General features: G+C 32.5%; 4 protein-coding genes across 8 annotated transcripts in view; 3 read left to right on the top strand and 1 right to left on the bottom strand.

Annotated features, from left to right (window-relative positions):
- Window positions 1-6038, top strand: part of LOC111680502 — a 34301-nt gene extending 28263 nt beyond the window's left edge. For all 4 annotated transcript variants that reach the window (XM_046947682.1, XM_046947679.1, XM_046947681.1 and 1 more), the window contains exons 5-7: window positions 2012-2293; window positions 2364-2580; window positions 2658-6038. In XM_046947682.1, coding sequence (XP_046803638.1) covers window positions 2012-2293; window positions 2364-2580; window positions 2658-5404 — 3246 coding nt within the window. In that variant the 3' untranslated portion in view covers window positions 5405-6038. The remainder of the gene's footprint in view (window positions 1-2011; window positions 2294-2363; window positions 2581-2657) is intronic.
- Window positions 6039-6663: 625 nt separating this feature from the next.
- LOC111680508 (histone acetyltransferase KAT8) lies at window positions 6664-8370 on the top strand. The gene has a single exon (XM_023442167.2). The coding sequence runs from the start codon at window positions 6772-6774 to the stop codon at window positions 8305-8307; it is 1536 nt and encodes a 511-aa protein (XP_023297935.1). The 5' UTR covers window positions 6664-6771; the 3' UTR covers window positions 8308-8370.
- Window positions 8371-8664: 294 nt separating this feature from the next.
- Window positions 8665-11259, top strand: LOC111680507 (glycosylphosphatidylinositol anchor attachment 1 protein). Its single transcript, XM_023442166.2, has 5 exons — window positions 8665-8951; window positions 9018-9368; window positions 9427-9630; window positions 9746-10851; window positions 11006-11259. The coding sequence occupies exons 1-5, from the start codon at window positions 8774-8776 to the stop codon at window positions 11135-11137; spliced, it is 1971 nt and encodes a 656-aa protein (XP_023297934.2). The 5' UTR covers window positions 8665-8773; the 3' UTR covers window positions 11138-11259.
- Window positions 11260-11361: 102 nt separating this feature from the next.
- LOC111680498 (myb protein) lies at window positions 11362-16121 on the bottom strand. 2 transcript variants are annotated; one of them, XM_023442154.2, is made up of 3 exons: window positions 15983-16121; window positions 13713-15574; window positions 11362-12797 (listed from the first exon to the last, which is right to left on the bottom strand). In XM_023442154.2, exons 2-3 carry the CDS (start codon window positions 14821-14823, stop codon window positions 12118-12120), a joined length of 1791 nt encoding a protein of 596 aa, XP_023297922.2. In that variant the 5' UTR covers window positions 14824-15574; window positions 15983-16121; the 3' UTR covers window positions 11362-12117. The 2 variants fall into 2 exon arrangements, with proteins under 2 accessions (XP_023297922.2, XP_023297923.2); XM_023442155.2 differs by having other exon boundaries at window positions 16005-16121.
- Between the last annotated feature and the right edge of the window lie 1583 nt (window positions 16122-17704).

Here is a 17704-nt window from a genome sequence, read left to right as displayed (position 1 = left end):
GACTATAGACTAGACTATATACTAGACTATAGACTAGACTATAGACTAGACTATAGACTAGACTATAGACTAGACTATAGACTAGACTATAGACTAGACTATAGACTGAACTGAACCACGAAAATGGGGTTTTCTACTATTTTCCCTCTCAAAGATATCACTTTTGACAAGAAAAAACATCAAATTGGCAACTGTGAAGCCTTATCTCTCTTATATCTTTGAAACTAAGTTTAATAATCAAATACCACTCAGTTTTAGATAATTTATATATTCACTAAGACCTCCTTAAATTTGAAACTTCTATAAAAAGTTTCTACCTTTAGGCAATACAACAAAAGTTTACAAAACTTAAAAGTGGTGTAATTTATGTACATATGTATTTGTATCATAAACTACAAACAATAGAGCAACAGATGACGATAATGATGTCTTTTGTATGAAATATTTTGTATGAATATTTAATAAAATGCAAAACTGTTACTACCAGATGTATTGATATACTAATATCAATATTATATGCAATTTAGCTCGTGTCTAATATTTTATAATTTCCAATAAATATAAATCATAGACCAAAAAAAAAACTCAACACTAGAAACTCCATTGTGGTTTTAAAACATAATTTTCGTAAAAAATCCATTGTTGAGTTGCAAATGATTTCTGAAAAGAGATTATAATTTCATTTATAGTCATTTAAGATGAATCATTTGAATACTTATTGATTTTGGTTGTTTTTAGTTTGGTATTAATCATTTTATTTAATTTATAGACAATATAGACAAAAACAACATTTGACAAAAAAAATTAAATATGAATTTATCAGACTTCACATATTTACATCATAGTGAATTATGAAAAAAATGCGGACTTATACGTCAGACATTAAGAGCATTTTTTCTTCTTTGTTCATTTTTAGACTCGATCGATTGTGTGTCAAATGAATTGAGTAAAATTATAAAAAACAAAAACTTTGAAATATGAGCAGCCTACCGAAGTAGTAGAATTTATTTTTGTAAGCAAAGCGGCTCCTCAAAAAGATCTGCTGAATAATGCAAGAAGTTGAAGATGGAAATGAAGATAAAAAATTTAATTCTTTGTTTTTGTTTGAAAGAAAAACGAACAACAAAAATTTAAATACAAGTAGCTGCTTGTAACGAGCAAACTATTAAGTTTTGTGATAGTTAATAGTTTAAGTTGCATTTTAATATTTTTTTTATATTATTTTATGTTTGATGTTGCTGTTGTTTGTTTATTATTTATTTTGCCTCTTTGAAAATTGTAACGCATTGTGGTTTTCGGTTGTTTTGCTCTAGATAACGCCCTTGCATTGCAAAGTGATTGGAGTTTGGCAGTTGTTGTTGTTATTGCAGTTTGACAGCACCAACACCACCGACACCAACATCTATACTAAATGGCTTACTCTGCCTCTGCAATTTAAGAAACTAATGCACAGTGTTTAGGAAGAAAAAGTAAACAATAATAAGCCTTTTTGGGACTAGTTACGTGACAGGTCCCTGGTTAGTTTTCCAACACCAACTAGACTATAGACTAGACTATAGACTAGACTATAGACAAGACTATAGACTAGACTATAGACTAGACTATAGACTAGACTATAGACTAGAATATAGACTAAACTATAGACTAGACTATAGACTAGACTATAGACTAGCATATAGACTAGACTATAGACTAGACTATAGACTAGAACCATTTCGATTCATTTGATTAAAGGGGAAACAATTTTATAAAATTTTTAAAGTAAACTAATCACTGTAAAATTGGCAACATTTGTATAAGAAGGTGGCAGGTAGTACTTTACTGCCATTACTTGTTTAAATAATGAATTGTTTATGAAAAAATAACGAATGTTTATGTAATATTATATACTTTATTTTTATTTTCAACACCTTCCAATTAAGTTAGTTTTTTTCACAAAGATTTTCAAAAGAATTTCATATGAGTGTGTTCATGTTATAACATTCCATTTTTTCTGTCTTTGTTTGCACAGGCCTTTGTAAAAGCTGTAACTAGTGGTGTAGAAAACGTCGAAGAAGTCTTACTATCGCCAGAATATCAAAAACAATTAGTGCCACGCGGACCACGTATAGTGGCCGATAAAACGAAGTCTTTTAAAACCATAGACTCGGAGAATGTGCAGAAGAGATCTTTGGCTCAGGACGATGGTAAAATAATAACTGAATCGAAAAAAACCACCGAGCACGAGGTTATAGTAGATGACGAACTGTCAGACAATAAGTCGATCGAAAGTACAGAACAGATTAAAACTTTAGTAAGTAAAGTTATGCAATTAGAAAAGAAAACTAATAAAATTTAACAAAAAATTTCTAAAAAAAAAACAGGAAGCTAATCAGAGATATTTTAAACAACGCGATGAACAACATGTGGATATTATTAAAGATGGCAAAGTGGTAGGCACTGAAATGAAATACGCTGCCGAGACCATGCACATGGAAAATGATGATATGCTGGAACGTCCAGGTGATTGGGATAGTTTATCAGATCGTATGAGAAAAATGCGCAAACCGCACAATAAATCTATAATGCAACACCCCAAAGGTAAGGGCAATTAAATAATTTATCCTCAACAATAATACAAATAATAATACTAAAATACTTTTTCTATTCTCCTTTAGGTGGTGTTTTAATGGATCGCAAGGATGCTCTTACCAAACGTCCTTTAGATTTCGACAAAGAAGAAGAAACTCGCAAAGGTGAAACTATTAAATGGCTAGAATCACATTTTGGCAGCGAATCGACTGCTTCCAATGATTCACGTGAGGAAGATGGAGCAGATGTCATTGAACCAACTAAGAAAACTTATTTTAATGTTACTATAAAATCTAATCAAAATCACACTTCTACCAATGCCCACTATGACGCCAACGACAAAAAGCCGTATGTCAAGCGTGGTGTACCCCTTGATAATCCACCTCCCGCAAATAATGGCGCAAAATATTATCAAGGTATTTCAAATTGGAATAGTCGCAATGAAACGGCTATAACGCCCACAACACCAGCTAATCATTTTGCTTCAAAAGCATTTCGTGATGATCTCCATGCTTCCATAGAACGTAATCAATTGAAAAAAACGAGTGCTGTGTATTCAAAAAAGGATAATTATATAGCAGAAAGTAAACCTTACATAAAACCCATATCCAGTGATAGTTATGTTAGTCGTGAAGACATTTTGCAACAGAAGAGACAAAGTCTTTCCTCACAATTTTTAGCAAGATCCAGACAAAATTCCCGCGATCATTTAGATGATTTGGATAAGCCTGGACCGGATTCTTTCGAGGATAGCCGCTATATAAGTGGCTCACGCACTGACCTGCACTATGGCATGAATATTAAAGATAAAGAGAAACGCAATTATACTAGAGCTGAAATAATAGATGACGTAGACTCGCCAGTATCACCGCGAAAGAATTCTTATGTAGAAGAGAGATCAAAATCATATGAACGCAGCTATATAGAAAATGCTCGCTATAATTCCTTGCGACGAGAATCACAGCAACATGATTCTCCCTCGCCGCATCGGGAAGTGAGTACTTTAGAAAGACCCACCGTGCCTCAACGTAGAAGAAATGGCGAGAAAAAGTTACGTCAACATACTGAGGTGTTAACAGAAATAAAAACTCCTCTACAGCAAGTGCCAATCGATGTGGCTGAACCGCCACCCGACTATTCACCACCACCCAGAAGTCGGTCTTCCTCACCTAGAGAAAATTACAATCATCACGGCTTAAGGACCAAACCTTATGCCCATTCTCAACAGCAAATGTATACACCTTCAGCACAAGTCGACCAACAGCCGAGGGAAGCTCAAACTTTGAACAGGAAACAAAACCAACGCACTAGATTTGCTCGCAATACACCATCACCACCTGTTGTCATCTCACAACATCAGACACTAAGACCCAGCATGTTAACACAAACCACGCAGACTACACCTTCAACCATTTCAACATCTACCGTGGCATCTCATCGCTCTAGTAAAGTAGGACAGGCTATAGGCAATTCGCTGAGAAAACTTGTTGGTAAATTGAGATCAGCCAGTGTGGAACGTAAATTACGCATGAAATCAAAATCCAAGTCTCGAGAACAATCTCCAGCTCCAGCCACCCATCAAGAACAACAACAACTTCGTACTTATCAGCAATACAATGTCATTGATAGCCATATAGGAGGAAATCATCATACCACCTCTCATGATGAGTCTGAAGAAGAATATAACAGTCAACAAAGAAGTCATTATCCACCGGGACAAGAAGCTACAAATAAGTCGAATGCTAGTGCAGATCGTAGAGCTCTTCTGCACTCAAGTTCTTCCCATCCAGTGGGTAATAATCGCGACAATGGTTATAGAGTAATGAGTCCTAAGCATCGCTACTATTTAGGTGAAGATCCTTACTCCAGTACTCTGTATGGTAAAGAGAATGTACATGAGACTATGAAAATGCGCAATGGAGCTGCAGCGCAGCCCTCAAACTACAACAATAGAGAATCTTCCACCTCTTCCCATACTCTAGGGCGTTATCAAAAGAGCAATCAACGTATGTCGGGCTCTACGCCTAATCTCAATCAGGCTTATCGCTCCACCCAAACATTGCCGCGTAAACTCAACGACCATCCATCAGTACATCATTATGAAACACAAACCGTTAATATAGCCCGTTCAAATGCTACTAGCAAGGTTCAAAGCAAATTACGGCAACAGCAACAAGCGCCCTCAGAACAACGTATATCCTATCAGCCGATTAGTCAAAACACTGGACCACTTAAGCCGGCCAGAACCTATGCCAAGTCACTCAATCGTAGTAAATCATTTAGTGTTCATGTCATGAACGGTAGCAATGATCCTAGTCCCATTTATATGGAAAAATTAACGAGCAACAACTACACAAATAACAATCTACACTCTAGCCAGGCGTATAAGTCAAACCCTCATCTCTACTCTAGTTCCAAGGAAAATACATTGCAACAAAGTGCCCTCAAAAGTCCATCTATTGTTAATCTAATAAGTCGTAGCCAAAAGGATTTAACAAAAATCGGAACAAATGACGACGACACTGATCATTATGCCGAAAGACAAATGTATACCAACAACAATCGTCATTCAATCACCAAACAACAGCAATATGACGAACGAAAAGTAATGCCAGCTTATAGATCTGGTTCGTATATAGAAGATGATTATAAATATCGACCATCTCCACATTATCAATTACAACAGAAACATTCATTAGAATCTCGCGGCTCTGTGGATATAAACAAGGATACTGCTAGTATTATAAGACACGAAGAATATGTTAGGCAAAAACGAAATCCACCATCTGGATCCACCATTATTAAAGTACGCAATATGGATTATAGAAAGTGAGATATTTTTCTAAAAGAAAATATTTCTGAAAGAATTTATAAATGAGAACTGAATAGTTTAAACTCGTAATGAACCTCCCACTGCAACACCAACCTGCTCAGTTTCCGATACGTGGGGCACACACACACACAAATAGAAACCGTATCGATTACTGAAAACCCTTGCTTTTGGCTTTAGTTTCATTTGACATGTTAGCAAATAAAAATCCAAAGCCATTTTAAACGAATTTTAACGACATACATATGTTCGGATTTTTAATATCCGTATCCTAATACTAATAACTACTATTTTTATAATAAAACATCATTTAAATAAAACGTTAATGGCTTCCATTCTTAATTTAATACAAAAAAATCTAAATTAAAATATTTAACCTTAATTAAAATTTAAACAAAAGAAGAAACATTTACTTTTTAGTTAAATTAAAAAAAAAACAAATTAATTATTGTATTAATATTAGTTAAGTAGTCTAAAATCATTTGTTTAAAAGAAATAATAATATAATAACAATTAATTATAATCTGCTGACATTAAAACATCAAAAAAATTGTATTAACCTATGTTAAGTATAATACCATTTATTGTGGTTGTCAAATGCAATAAAGTGCCAAAATTTAATAAATTTGAAAAATAATGATGTGTTTTCTCTTTTTTGTTAGTTAATTAGTTAGTTAGTTAGTTAGATAGATAGATAGATAGATAGATAGATAGATAGATAGATAGATAGATAGATAGATAGATAGATAAATAGATAAATAGATAGATAGATAGATAGATAGATAGATAGATAGATAGATAGATAGATAGATAGATAGATAGATAGATAGATAGATAGATAGATAGATAGATAGATATATAGTTAGTTAGATAGATAGTTAGATAGTTAGTTAGTTAGTTAGTTAGTTAGTTAGTTAATTAGCTAGTTAGTTGGTTGGTTAGATAGTTATTTTGTTATTTAGTTAATTAGTTTGTTAGTTAGTTAGTAAGTAAGATAGTTAGTTAGTTAGTTAGTTAATTAATTAGCTAGTTATTTTGTTAGTTAGTTAATTAATTAGCTATCTAGCTAGTTAGTTAATTAGTTAGCTAGTTTAAATATGTTCTTTTTAAAGAATTTTTGAGACAACAAAATAATTTTATAAACAAATACTGCCACAAATGAATCTACGAATTTCCCAAACATTTTTTTATGTGTAAAATGAAAAAAAAAACATCTGGCTACCTTACTATTTTAACACAATCATCTGGTATCACTAAACAATTTGACATTTCACTAAAAAGCCAAAATAATTTGCGTCGAATACATTTTTTGTTTATTATAAACATTTGTTGTAAAATTTATATAAATTAAAGCTTAAATTAAAAAAATTATGGTTGTTGAAAGTAAAACTACGCAAAATACCAGTGAAACAAACAAAGATGAACACATGAAAGAGTCTGAAGAATGCGACAACAAAAAAGAAGAAAAATGTGACAGCAACAATGCGTTCAATACTAAAGAAAATACAAATAGCAACAACAATGAAACGGCTGTCCCAAACAATACAGCCCCAGTGGAAAAAACAAATGTAAACACCACAGCCGGTCCTAATCAAGAAATGGAAATTAACATTGGAGATGTTTATATGATCAAAAGAACGGATGGTAATGTTCATGCGGCACAAATCATACAATCAAGAGAATGTGAACAGGGCACGAATCCTCAACAACAAGAATACTATGTTCACTATGTAGGATTAAATCGTCGTCTAGATGAATGGGTTTCGAGAGATCGTATAACAGACTGCACGGAAGCTGAAGGTGGGGGAGCTGCAGCAGCAGGTGGTCCAGATGTGGCAGACTCTGTGGGAGCCAAAACCATTAAACAATTGAGTAAAGAACAGATAGCATCATTGGAAAATCCCTCTGCCGTAGAGAATAGTGATCGCAAATTAACTAGAAATCAAAAAAGACGTCATGATGAAATAAATCATGTGCAAAAGACATATGCTGAAATGGATCCCACAACAGCAGCTTTAGAAAAAGAACATGAGGCCATTACCAAAGTAAAGTATATAGACAAACTACGCATTGGAAGATTCGAGATAGACACTTGGTATTTTAGCCCCTATCCGGATGAATATGGGAAAGTAGGCACATTATATGTGTGTGAATATTGTTTGAAATATATGCGTTTTCAAAAAACTTATCGTTACCATGCCTCTGAATGTACTCAAAGACAACCACCGGGCAATGAAATCTACCGTAAAGGTACTATATCCATATTTGAGATTGATGGCAAGGACCATAAGTTGTATTGCCAAATGTTATGTCTCATGGCAAAACTATTTCTTGATCACAAAACTTTATACTACGATGTGGAACCGTTTTATTTTTATGTTTTATGTGAAATTGACAAAAAGGGTGCACATATAGTGGGTTACTTTTCTAAAGAAAAGGAGTCGCCGGAAAATAATAATGTTGCTTGCATTTTAATTTTACCACCCTATCAACGTAAAGGTTATGGCAAACTTTTAATAGCTTTTAGCTACGAATTGTCAAGACGTGAGGGTGTTGTAGGCAGTCCCGAGAAACCTTTATCCGATTTAGGTCGCCTGTCTTACCGCAGCTATTGGGCCTACACTTTGCTGGAGTTAATGAAAGATTGCCGCACTACTACGCAAAGCATTAAGGAATTAAGTGAACTTAGCGGTATTACTCACGACGACATCATCTACACATTACAGTCTATGAAAATGGTTAAATACTGGAAGGGTCAACATGTTATTTGTGTAACACCGAAAACTATTATGGAACATTTACAATTGCCCCAATTTAAGAGACCAAAATTGACCGTTGATCCGGCCTACTTGAGATGGTGTCCGCCTAAGCGAGCACCCGGCGGAAAATTTAGCAAAAAAGCTTAAGTTTAGTGTTTAGTATGAGAATTTATTGTTTAAAATAAATGATATCCCATTAAAGAAAAATAATTGTAAGCTGTATTCTTTCTAAATCTATATAAATAATGTTTGTTCGTATTTGATGAACTCAGGAACTACGCACTTCTTAGGACCAAATTTCAAATATATGTTTCAGAGGTCGTAAGAAGTGTTTCTGTAAAATTTTAAATATACCCAACAGATGACGTCGAAGTTTCCCCATAACCCTTACCAAAATTAACGGCAAAAAGTTGTTCACCAAACAGTGATGCCAGTGTTGAAGCAAAACTTTTTTACACAGGGTAAAACACTTATTAATAAAAGTAAAAAAATAATAAGGCAACACTTAATAAAAACAAAAACAACAAATCAAGATTTTAACTTTTTCCTTTACCGGAGAAAAATTTTGTAAAAAAAAACTTAAAATCTTATTTAATTTAAGCATTCCATAAACATGGGACTTTTATCGGATCCCTCCTTGACACCACGCCATAAGTTTGGCAAAATACTCACCAAATATCATTCCAAATTGGGCTGGCTTCTATATTTGTTGAGTATTGTATGGTTTGGCTGTCTGGGTCATAAGGACTTTAATCATGGTACTTATCTGTCGGAAAATGCTTTATCACCTGGTAAGCAAATTAAAATATTTAATAAAACCATAAAATTTATAAAAAAAAACTTACACATGTACTTAGGTTTGGTCTATCCCGAAATTAAACAAGACTCCAGTCGTTGGGCTCAACAATTGGTGGACGAATTAAAGGCTGAACGTGAGACCCACAAGTCTACCACACCACATGCTTGGATCTCAGCTAAAATGAAGCAAATTGGTTTAGAAACTTATGTTCACAACTACACTCTGCGTTATCCCTTCGGAGGAGGCAAAGAGTTTCATGGCAAAAATGTTTATGGTATTTTGAGAGCCCCACGCACCAGCTCCACAGAGGGTTTAGTATTTTCTGCACCCTACAGACCGCCTTCATCATATCACACTGATATTGTGGCTAGTGTACCAATTTTATTGGCATTTGCAGATTTTGCAAGAAGTAACCAGTAATCTTGAGCATTTTTTGTAGTTTTTAATGTATTATGTTTGTTTTCTAGAGAAAAATTACTGGGCTAAGGATATTATTTTCCTAGTAACTGAACAGGAACAATTGGGCATGCATGCCTTTTTAGAAGCCTATTTTAATACTGAAATGGATGAGAATACAAAACAGAATACTTTTCTGAACTATGGAAACTTGCCGGCACGAGCCGGTTCACTGCAGGCCGCTTTGAATATAGAAGTACAGGATTTGGATATAGGTAATGAAATAGAAAACACACGTACATTTTTCAAACACAATTTCCTATTCTATTCCCTTTAGCTTTAATTCAATATTTATTAAATTTGAATTTTGTTTTGTTTTTTCCTTTAAAGATTACATTGATGTCAAGATTGAAGGCTTAAATGGTCAATTGCCCAATTTGGACATGTTCAATTTAGTACAACGCATTACCGCCCGTGAAGGCATAATTTCCGGCTATAAACAAACACCCATAAAGAAACGACGTTCCTCGCAATACACCTCGGTTGGGAGTAATATAAAAAACTTGCTCAGCATGCTGTTGAGTCAAACTACTGGAGTGCCAAATGGCAATCATGGTCTCTTTCATAGACATCGCATTGAATCTTTAACCCTGGAAGCAGTTAAAAGACCCAAAACAGGCAGCAATCGTTATAATAGTGGTCTGCCCTTATTAAAAACAATAGAGGGAATTTCACGAAGTCTTAACAATTTATTGGAACGTTTTCATCAAAGTTATTTCTTTTATATATTGGCACAAAATGATCGTTTTGTATCGATTGGTGATTACATGCCTTGTCTGGTATTGTTGGTAGTGCCTTTGTTTATCAAATCATTTCTCATGTGGCTTATAGCTGGTGGTCAGGTTAAGGATGGTGATAAAGAGGATACAGAGGAGCAAGTTACTTATATTACAGATAAAGAGCATAATGAAGTACAATTAGTTCCTGCCGTTATGTTTATTATTTATGCCTGCGCTATAGGTTATATGTGTCAACAATTACTAGCCCTAGAATTAGTGGTGAATGCGCTCTCCTCTTATGGTCTAACTACTTCCCAAAGTGTTACTGTTTCTATGCTTTTATGGGTAGTATTGGCTATTTGTTTGCCATTTATCTATCGTTTGTCGGTGACTGCCATGCATTGGTTGCATTTAGCATCTTTAGTGGGTCTAGGTACCGTTTTGGTGGTAGTGGGTCTTCTTAACTTTGCTTTGGCTTTTCTAATTGCCTTGGTTTGTGTACCATTGGCTGTGGGTATTAAACCCAATATGCAGAGGGGTTTTCGTAAATCATTTCTTACGTTTTATTGTGTTCTATTGAATCCTATAGTATTTATTTATGGTTTAGTTTTCATTTTAACCTTGTTCCAATTTCCTGAATTGAAAATGAAGGAAATTGCTTTGCGTGCTGTCAAAGCTAGTATGGATGCCATAACATTTTCTTTAACCGATAATTTGGTAAGTAAATTTTTTAAAAAATTGATTTTTTTTTATAAATTCTCTTGATTTATAGAAATATTTTTTAATCGACTTTAAAATTTCAAAATAAAAAAATTCTCTAAGAAATGTTTCTAAAAAGGTAATGGAATTAATTTGTGAATTTCTTTTTTAGATTTACAACAATTGGTTGTGCACAATTGTCACCTCAGTATTATTGCCTTTATGGTGCTGCTTTTGGACTTTGGTTTTAAACAAAACTAAGAGTGAATCTTTACTTAGCTCAACTAGCAAGAAAATGGACTAAATTATTAATTTTACAACAAGTCCTAAAACCATTTTTTTTTAATTAAAATCTAAAAAGAAATAAAACTAAACTACCAAAAAACTTTAATAAAAAATTCAATACAACTTTTATATATTTTTTATATAAATTTTTATTTTTTGTTTATTTATACTTAAATATTATGTTTTTATAATACAATAATATAATAATGGATATTTTTTACGAGTAAAAAAAGGAAGAGGAAATTTACATATATTTAAGTTTTATTCTTTAATTGTTAGTAGTTAATATTGATAATATAGTATAAAGGGTGCATATACAAAAAAAAAATTTCAAGTTTATATGCAAAAATATAATGACAATGAATTTTTGCTTATTCATTTGGTTTGTTTGTTTGTTTTGCCTTAAAATCAATTAATTAATTATTTATAGGTTGATTATTGTTATTGAGGTCTTACATTATATCTTTAAGTTTTATATAGACTTGGTGCAGAAAACAAAAATAATAAAACAAAGGAATTGTTTTTTATACTTAAACTTAAGATAGTAAAGGTTAAAAAAAATATAACTACTACGGTTTAACGTATGATACTTCAAAATATATGTTTATATTAATTTTTGCTCTTAAAACTAAAATTTCAAAAAAGAAACTATCAACGAAATGTTAAATATGGATTTGTATATGCTACTCGTAAATCTCGTATATATTTTAAAAATCAACGAGTAGTTTAAGAGTTTTCAACTTGTTACAATGATAGAAAATATAATAGTATTAAAAAAGTTTTACCAATTATTGTAAAAAAAATATAGTTAAGCAACAATCTACAACTATTTGCCATTATAAAATTATAAAAAATGTTTATGTTTATATATGCATTTGTTTACATTGCCAAATAGTGTGTATAACTGTTAGTCTAACTTTTGTATTTGCTTCAGTTTTTAATTGATTTCATTTAAAGGTACATTCTTTACATCCCCTCCTCCACCTCTAAATCTGCTGACTACTTTTGCTTTTCGAAATTCAATGATCTGGGCATTAAGGCGAGATTCTTAAGACAAGCATGTGCCTGTTGCACCATATACTGTTGATCTTTGGTTTGACCACAGGCCATTTTCTCCCATTTAGGATCTAAATATTGTTGTGAATTTCGCTGGCGTGCCACCACAGTGTCCAGCTGTGGTCTATTATTCTCCTTCTTAGCCTCTTCATCTCTGGCCTCATCATCATCGAGTAACAAATCATTTTCACTGCACAGTGTATCACGCATTATGCTAGATTCACCGGATATTAAAAATTTACTAGGGGTTTCTGTTTCAAATGGTTGAGATTTTCTATCCATTTTGCCATCGTTGTGTGAAGAGTGATTTGTGGGCATAATATTTTCACCCCAGGAAGTTATAAGAGATTTGCGTGCTTTCTTTGTGGGTGGAGGAAGTTGAGAGTTATTAACATTGTTACCACCATCTGAACCGGTTGTTGTCGTTACGGGTATGTTTTCCTTTTTGACTGTAACTTTATTTGATTGATTAGTGTCATTTAGTTGCTCGTCATGTATGATTTCGGCCAGATCCTCAACTAAACTGGAAGGACTTGGTGGAATGTAACGTTCACCACGACGTTTCTTACCCAAGGCAGCCAGTGCATTTTTGAATGGTGTTGGTGTACGAGGACCAATAAAGCCTGCAAAAGAAATGTTTTGAAATGTGAAAATTTTTTAAGACAAATTTCAATAAATTCTTTTATTATAAACAAACTTCGATAAATTCTCTATTTATAGAATACTTTCGTTAAATTCTCATTTTATATGAATTTTTTTTACACAAATTGTAAATTTTTAGAAAATTTTCATTAAAATAACCCAAAAAAAAATTTGATTTATCTATCTTTCTATCTACCTATCTATCTATCTATCTATCTATCTATCTGTCTGTCTGTCTGTCTGTCTGTCTGTCTGTCTGTCTATCTATCTATCCATCTATCTATCTATCTATCTATCTATCTATCTATCTATCTATCTATCTATCTATCTATCTATCTATATATCTATCTATCTATCTATCTATCTATCTATCTATCTATCTATCTATCTATCTATCTATCTATCTATCTATCTATCTATCTACCTATTTTTTCTATAAATTTCCATTTGAAGGAACATTTTTGATAAATTCTAATCTTATTTTATAAGATTACAAATCTCAAATGAAATAACTTTTAGCAAGTTAATTCAAATTATAAATGCAATTATAGAAAATAATGCAATTGCTAGGTAATGAGTCACTTCTCTCTATAAATGTATATTTTGATACGATATCAATTAAACGAGTATTTGATGCTAAAAACAAAACCACAAACCAAAAGAAACAGTTTGCTGTACATACACGTATATTTAGCTTATTTAACTTATTTACCCTCAAACAAAACCTGTGCCATTGATAAGCAACTTGAAATGATTTTTTTTCTAAAAAGCTATATGAGATGTAGAATTAAAATACCATATAAAGCAAGACAACATAATTAAACGAAAATAACAACTTTTTACAAAATCCTAAAAATATAACCTTGTTAAGAACTATTTTTTTGGAAAACACTTACTTTTATGTGGTGTTTCTATAGAAGAATTTTCCAATTCTTTTTTCATATCAGCACCAACACGATTATGATTCTTGTTGACGGGTGTACTGGCATGCAAATTCATATCTTCGAATGTAGTTAGACAGGGTGAATTCAAGAATTGACTGGGCGAAAAGGGAAGAGTCTTAATGGGTGTTATTACTGGTGAATCTGGTAATTTGAGTTCACTTTTGATGGATCCATGATAATGACTATTAAGATTGTAATCCTGTGTTTGTTGATTTTGTTGTTTGGCTCTTTTTAATATATTTGGTGTGGGTCTGGTGGACATTTTAGCCATGCTAGGTTTCTGCTCTGTGGCTAGATTTTTATTTTCATTGCGTTGTAAGATTTGGGCAGATAAAACTAAACCGGGAGTCATGACAGCACCAGATTTGATGAGAGTTTTTAGATGTGATCGTGAAGCTTTCAAGTCTGAACAAGGACGTGAAGATTTGCGTTCATTATCATAATATTTGCGACGCATGGTGGAATTCCAATGATTTTTTATAGCATTATCCGTACGTCCTGGCAAGAGTTTAGCTATTTTAGCCCATTGATTTCCCCATTGCATGTGAGCTTGATAGATTATGCGGTCCTCTTCTTCAGTCCAGGCAGTTTTCTTAATGTTGGGATTGAGGTGATTGTGCCAACGTTCTCGGCACTGTTTGCCAATGCGTCCATTAAGATAACGCGCTATAAGTGTCCATTTTTTGGGACCAAAACGCCTAACCAGTTCCATGACTTTTTCATCTTCTTCCTTAGTCCAGGGGCCTTTAATCAATTCGGGATTTAGAACTTTAGCCCAACGTTGCTGAACCTGAGGCTCAGTGCGATCTTTGAAATGTGGAGCTATAAGATCCCATCTATCACCATGCTGTTCTACCAGTGTTTTAAGTAGAGTATCCTCCGATTTAGACCAACGCTTACCAAAGCCACCCGAACTGCCATTATTATTGCGGGAGCTAATGCTGCTGGCATCATCATCACAACGTGCATCAACATCTGAATATTCCGACTCGGCCGATTCAGCACTCACACTGTCCCTTTGTTCGCTGATGGACACAGAATATGATTCATATTTCATCATCATTAATTATCTTCTCCCCTTTTCCAACGTAAACAATTATGATAGTATTTTACTTGCTGCTCGCGATTGTGGTAATACTGGTGAACTTTACCTTGACAGTATAGACAATTGGCGTAATGTCTTAGGTGTGGTCGTTCACGATAATGATCATAGACTTCTATGAGAGAAGAGGATTTAAAATTTTCCCCACAACTTAAACAAGTTAGATATTCAAAGCCCTCTATTACACCGTCTCGCAAACGGAAGTGTGTAGCATCCCTTTCAGTTAGGCCTGGTGGTTCTATATTTGTTGTTGTAACTGATAATGACGTAGTTGTTGAATCTTCTACACCAGTTATAGCTGTTGTGGATGTATTTATAAATTCCCTTGTTGAATGTGTATTATTGAAGTTGTTGTTAAAATTGTTGTTGTTTAAGTTTCCATTTTCGGCCATTAAACGCAAGCGTAACTACCCCCCTACCATCAGCAGCAGAAGGTCTTTTCATCAAAATATATTATCAATATTAATGATAGTCCCAAATCAAGCAACACACACATTCACGCACAAACTATGAATACTTAAACATCTCCTTTGGATTGTAAGTTTGTCGTTTAGCTTGCTTTAATGAATTCTAAACAAAAACTCAAATTGTGTGCTTGTTTATCTTATTTATTATAAATTCTCAAAAATGTTTTTTCTTTCTGTTTTTATCCACACACACGTACGTTTAACAAATACTTCACATACAAGCTGTTTGATTTTTTTATTCAAAGCTAAAATAGAAAAAGAAAATGACAGTTTATAAAATAGAAGAAAAAAATAATAAACATGATGAGGCAGCAGCGAAGTCGACGTAGAAGTAAAATTTCATTACTAAAGTCGGAGGCAAACATTTAGTTCTACCATTATTGTAAGCAAGACCTTAAGCTTTAGGTGTAACATAATGAACACTTTTAAGTTAAATTTTATTAAAATGTTTGTATAACTTCAAAAAACATTTGAAACAACAAACGCTGCTGCAGCGTAATTTTTTTTCTCTGCCTCAAAAAAAAAAAAATGACAGCTGCTTGTAGCAGCACGCTTTTTTCCTCATACAATTATTGTCTGTCGTTGAACAACACAAATTTTCTATTTCAATTTTTAGTATTTCTTTCTGCAATTTTATAAAACTTTCAATTTACCCGAATAAAACTCTTCACGTACTTTTAATTTATATGAAATGTATTAATTTTTGCTTAATTAAAGCATGAAAATATATAAAAATTTATACGCAGTGAAAAAAATTCTTCTTTATAAACCGTTTATTATCGATAATTGTAGATGGCCATTTTGAAATTAATGATAAATAGAGTGTTGCCATACTGTTAGAAATGTCAAGTGGTAGCATTGTTCGTAATATAAACAAAAGCTAAAGACTATGAAATAAAATTAATCGAGTTAAATAAAAAATATTTTTTTTAAATTAATATTTAAAAAATGAGAGGTATACGGAATTACTGCAATAAACCATTTCAATATGATATGTAAAAAATAAAAAACAAACTATATTCCGAATAAAAGAATCTTTGTTACTAATGGGAAATTCTACTTCGGCGAAGTAATTTTCAAAAAATAAAGTCAGCAGCCGCCAGCCGAAAAAAATACTTAATAAATTTGTGTTTTGTTATATAAAGCGTTTCAGAACAGATTTTCTAATTGATCATTCTATCTACACCGTGTAAAAAATATAAAAATGTATTGTTTAATTAATTAATAATTTGGCCAAAACGTAAAATTCAGCTGTTGTCAGACGGGTTAAATACATCATATGGATTTCGTTATGTAAAGTGTCCCGGAAAAGTTTTCTAGTTAATCGCAAATAAAAAATTAAATAATATTGTTTAATTTGTTAACATTTGAAAGAAAAATTATATATTTTTCTTAAATAATGTTTTTTATATGTATTTATGTACCAACTATGTTGTTATATAAATAAAAATAATAATTGTTTACAAAATGTTTGCAATTTTCTGATTTTTTACGTAAAGAATTAATATAATAACGAAGTTTTTCTATGTTTTAACGGAAATTTTTAATATAAAAATTCAATAACAAACTTGTTGATATAATACTACCTTATGTGAATTCGCCGTAAGCTGGTAAAAACACGGTGTAAGCTTGATAAGCCGCCGCCGAAAAAAAGTGAACGGCTTGTTTCTCTTTTCGGAAACCCCTCGAAAAGTGTTGCCGTATTTAAAAAAGTAATCCAATAATAATTAGGGTTCTATAAATCGACTTTCGAATAATCGAACAATCGACTTTTTGTCGAAAAAAGTCGGAGAGTCAAAAAAAGTCGAAAAGACGAAAAAAGTCGGAAAAAGTCGAAAAAATCGGAAAAAGTCGAAAATAGTCAATAAAAGTCGAAAAGTCGGAAAAAGTCGAAAAAAGAAAGAAGTAGAAAAAACTAAAAAAATTGCAACAAATAGAAAAAATATAAATAAATTTTTTTATTAATAATAATAAATAATAATAATAATAATATAATGTTAAATGGCAACATTATAAATTTACGCTTCTGGCTTCGGAAAAGTCGAAAATCGGAAAGTCGGAAAGTCGGAAAAAGTCGAAAAGTCGACTATTTATAAAATATTAAAAGTCGAAAAGTCGACTTTTCATAAATGCAAAAAGTCGAAAAGTCGACTTTTCATAAAATGCAAAAAGTCGACTTTTCGTTTCAACTGTAGAACCCTAATAATAATGTCAACATAATAAATATATATACGTAACGATTATAGTTAATTTTGCCAAGAACACAGCAGTGGTATTTTGGTATTTCTTATTAAAATTTATGATAAGTTATATATGTATTTTAGGGATGGCGCTACATGATATCAAAGTAGGGATGTTTGAAAAACAAATTTTGT

Source organism: Lucilia cuprina, chromosome 3 (assembly GCF_022045245.1).
Source record: "Lucilia cuprina isolate Lc7/37 chromosome 3, ASM2204524v1, whole genome shotgun sequence".
In the NCBI taxonomy this organism is placed as follows: Eukaryota; Metazoa; Arthropoda; class Insecta; order Diptera; family Calliphoridae; genus Lucilia; species Lucilia cuprina.
This window is presented reverse-complemented; position numbering and strand designations above follow the sequence as displayed.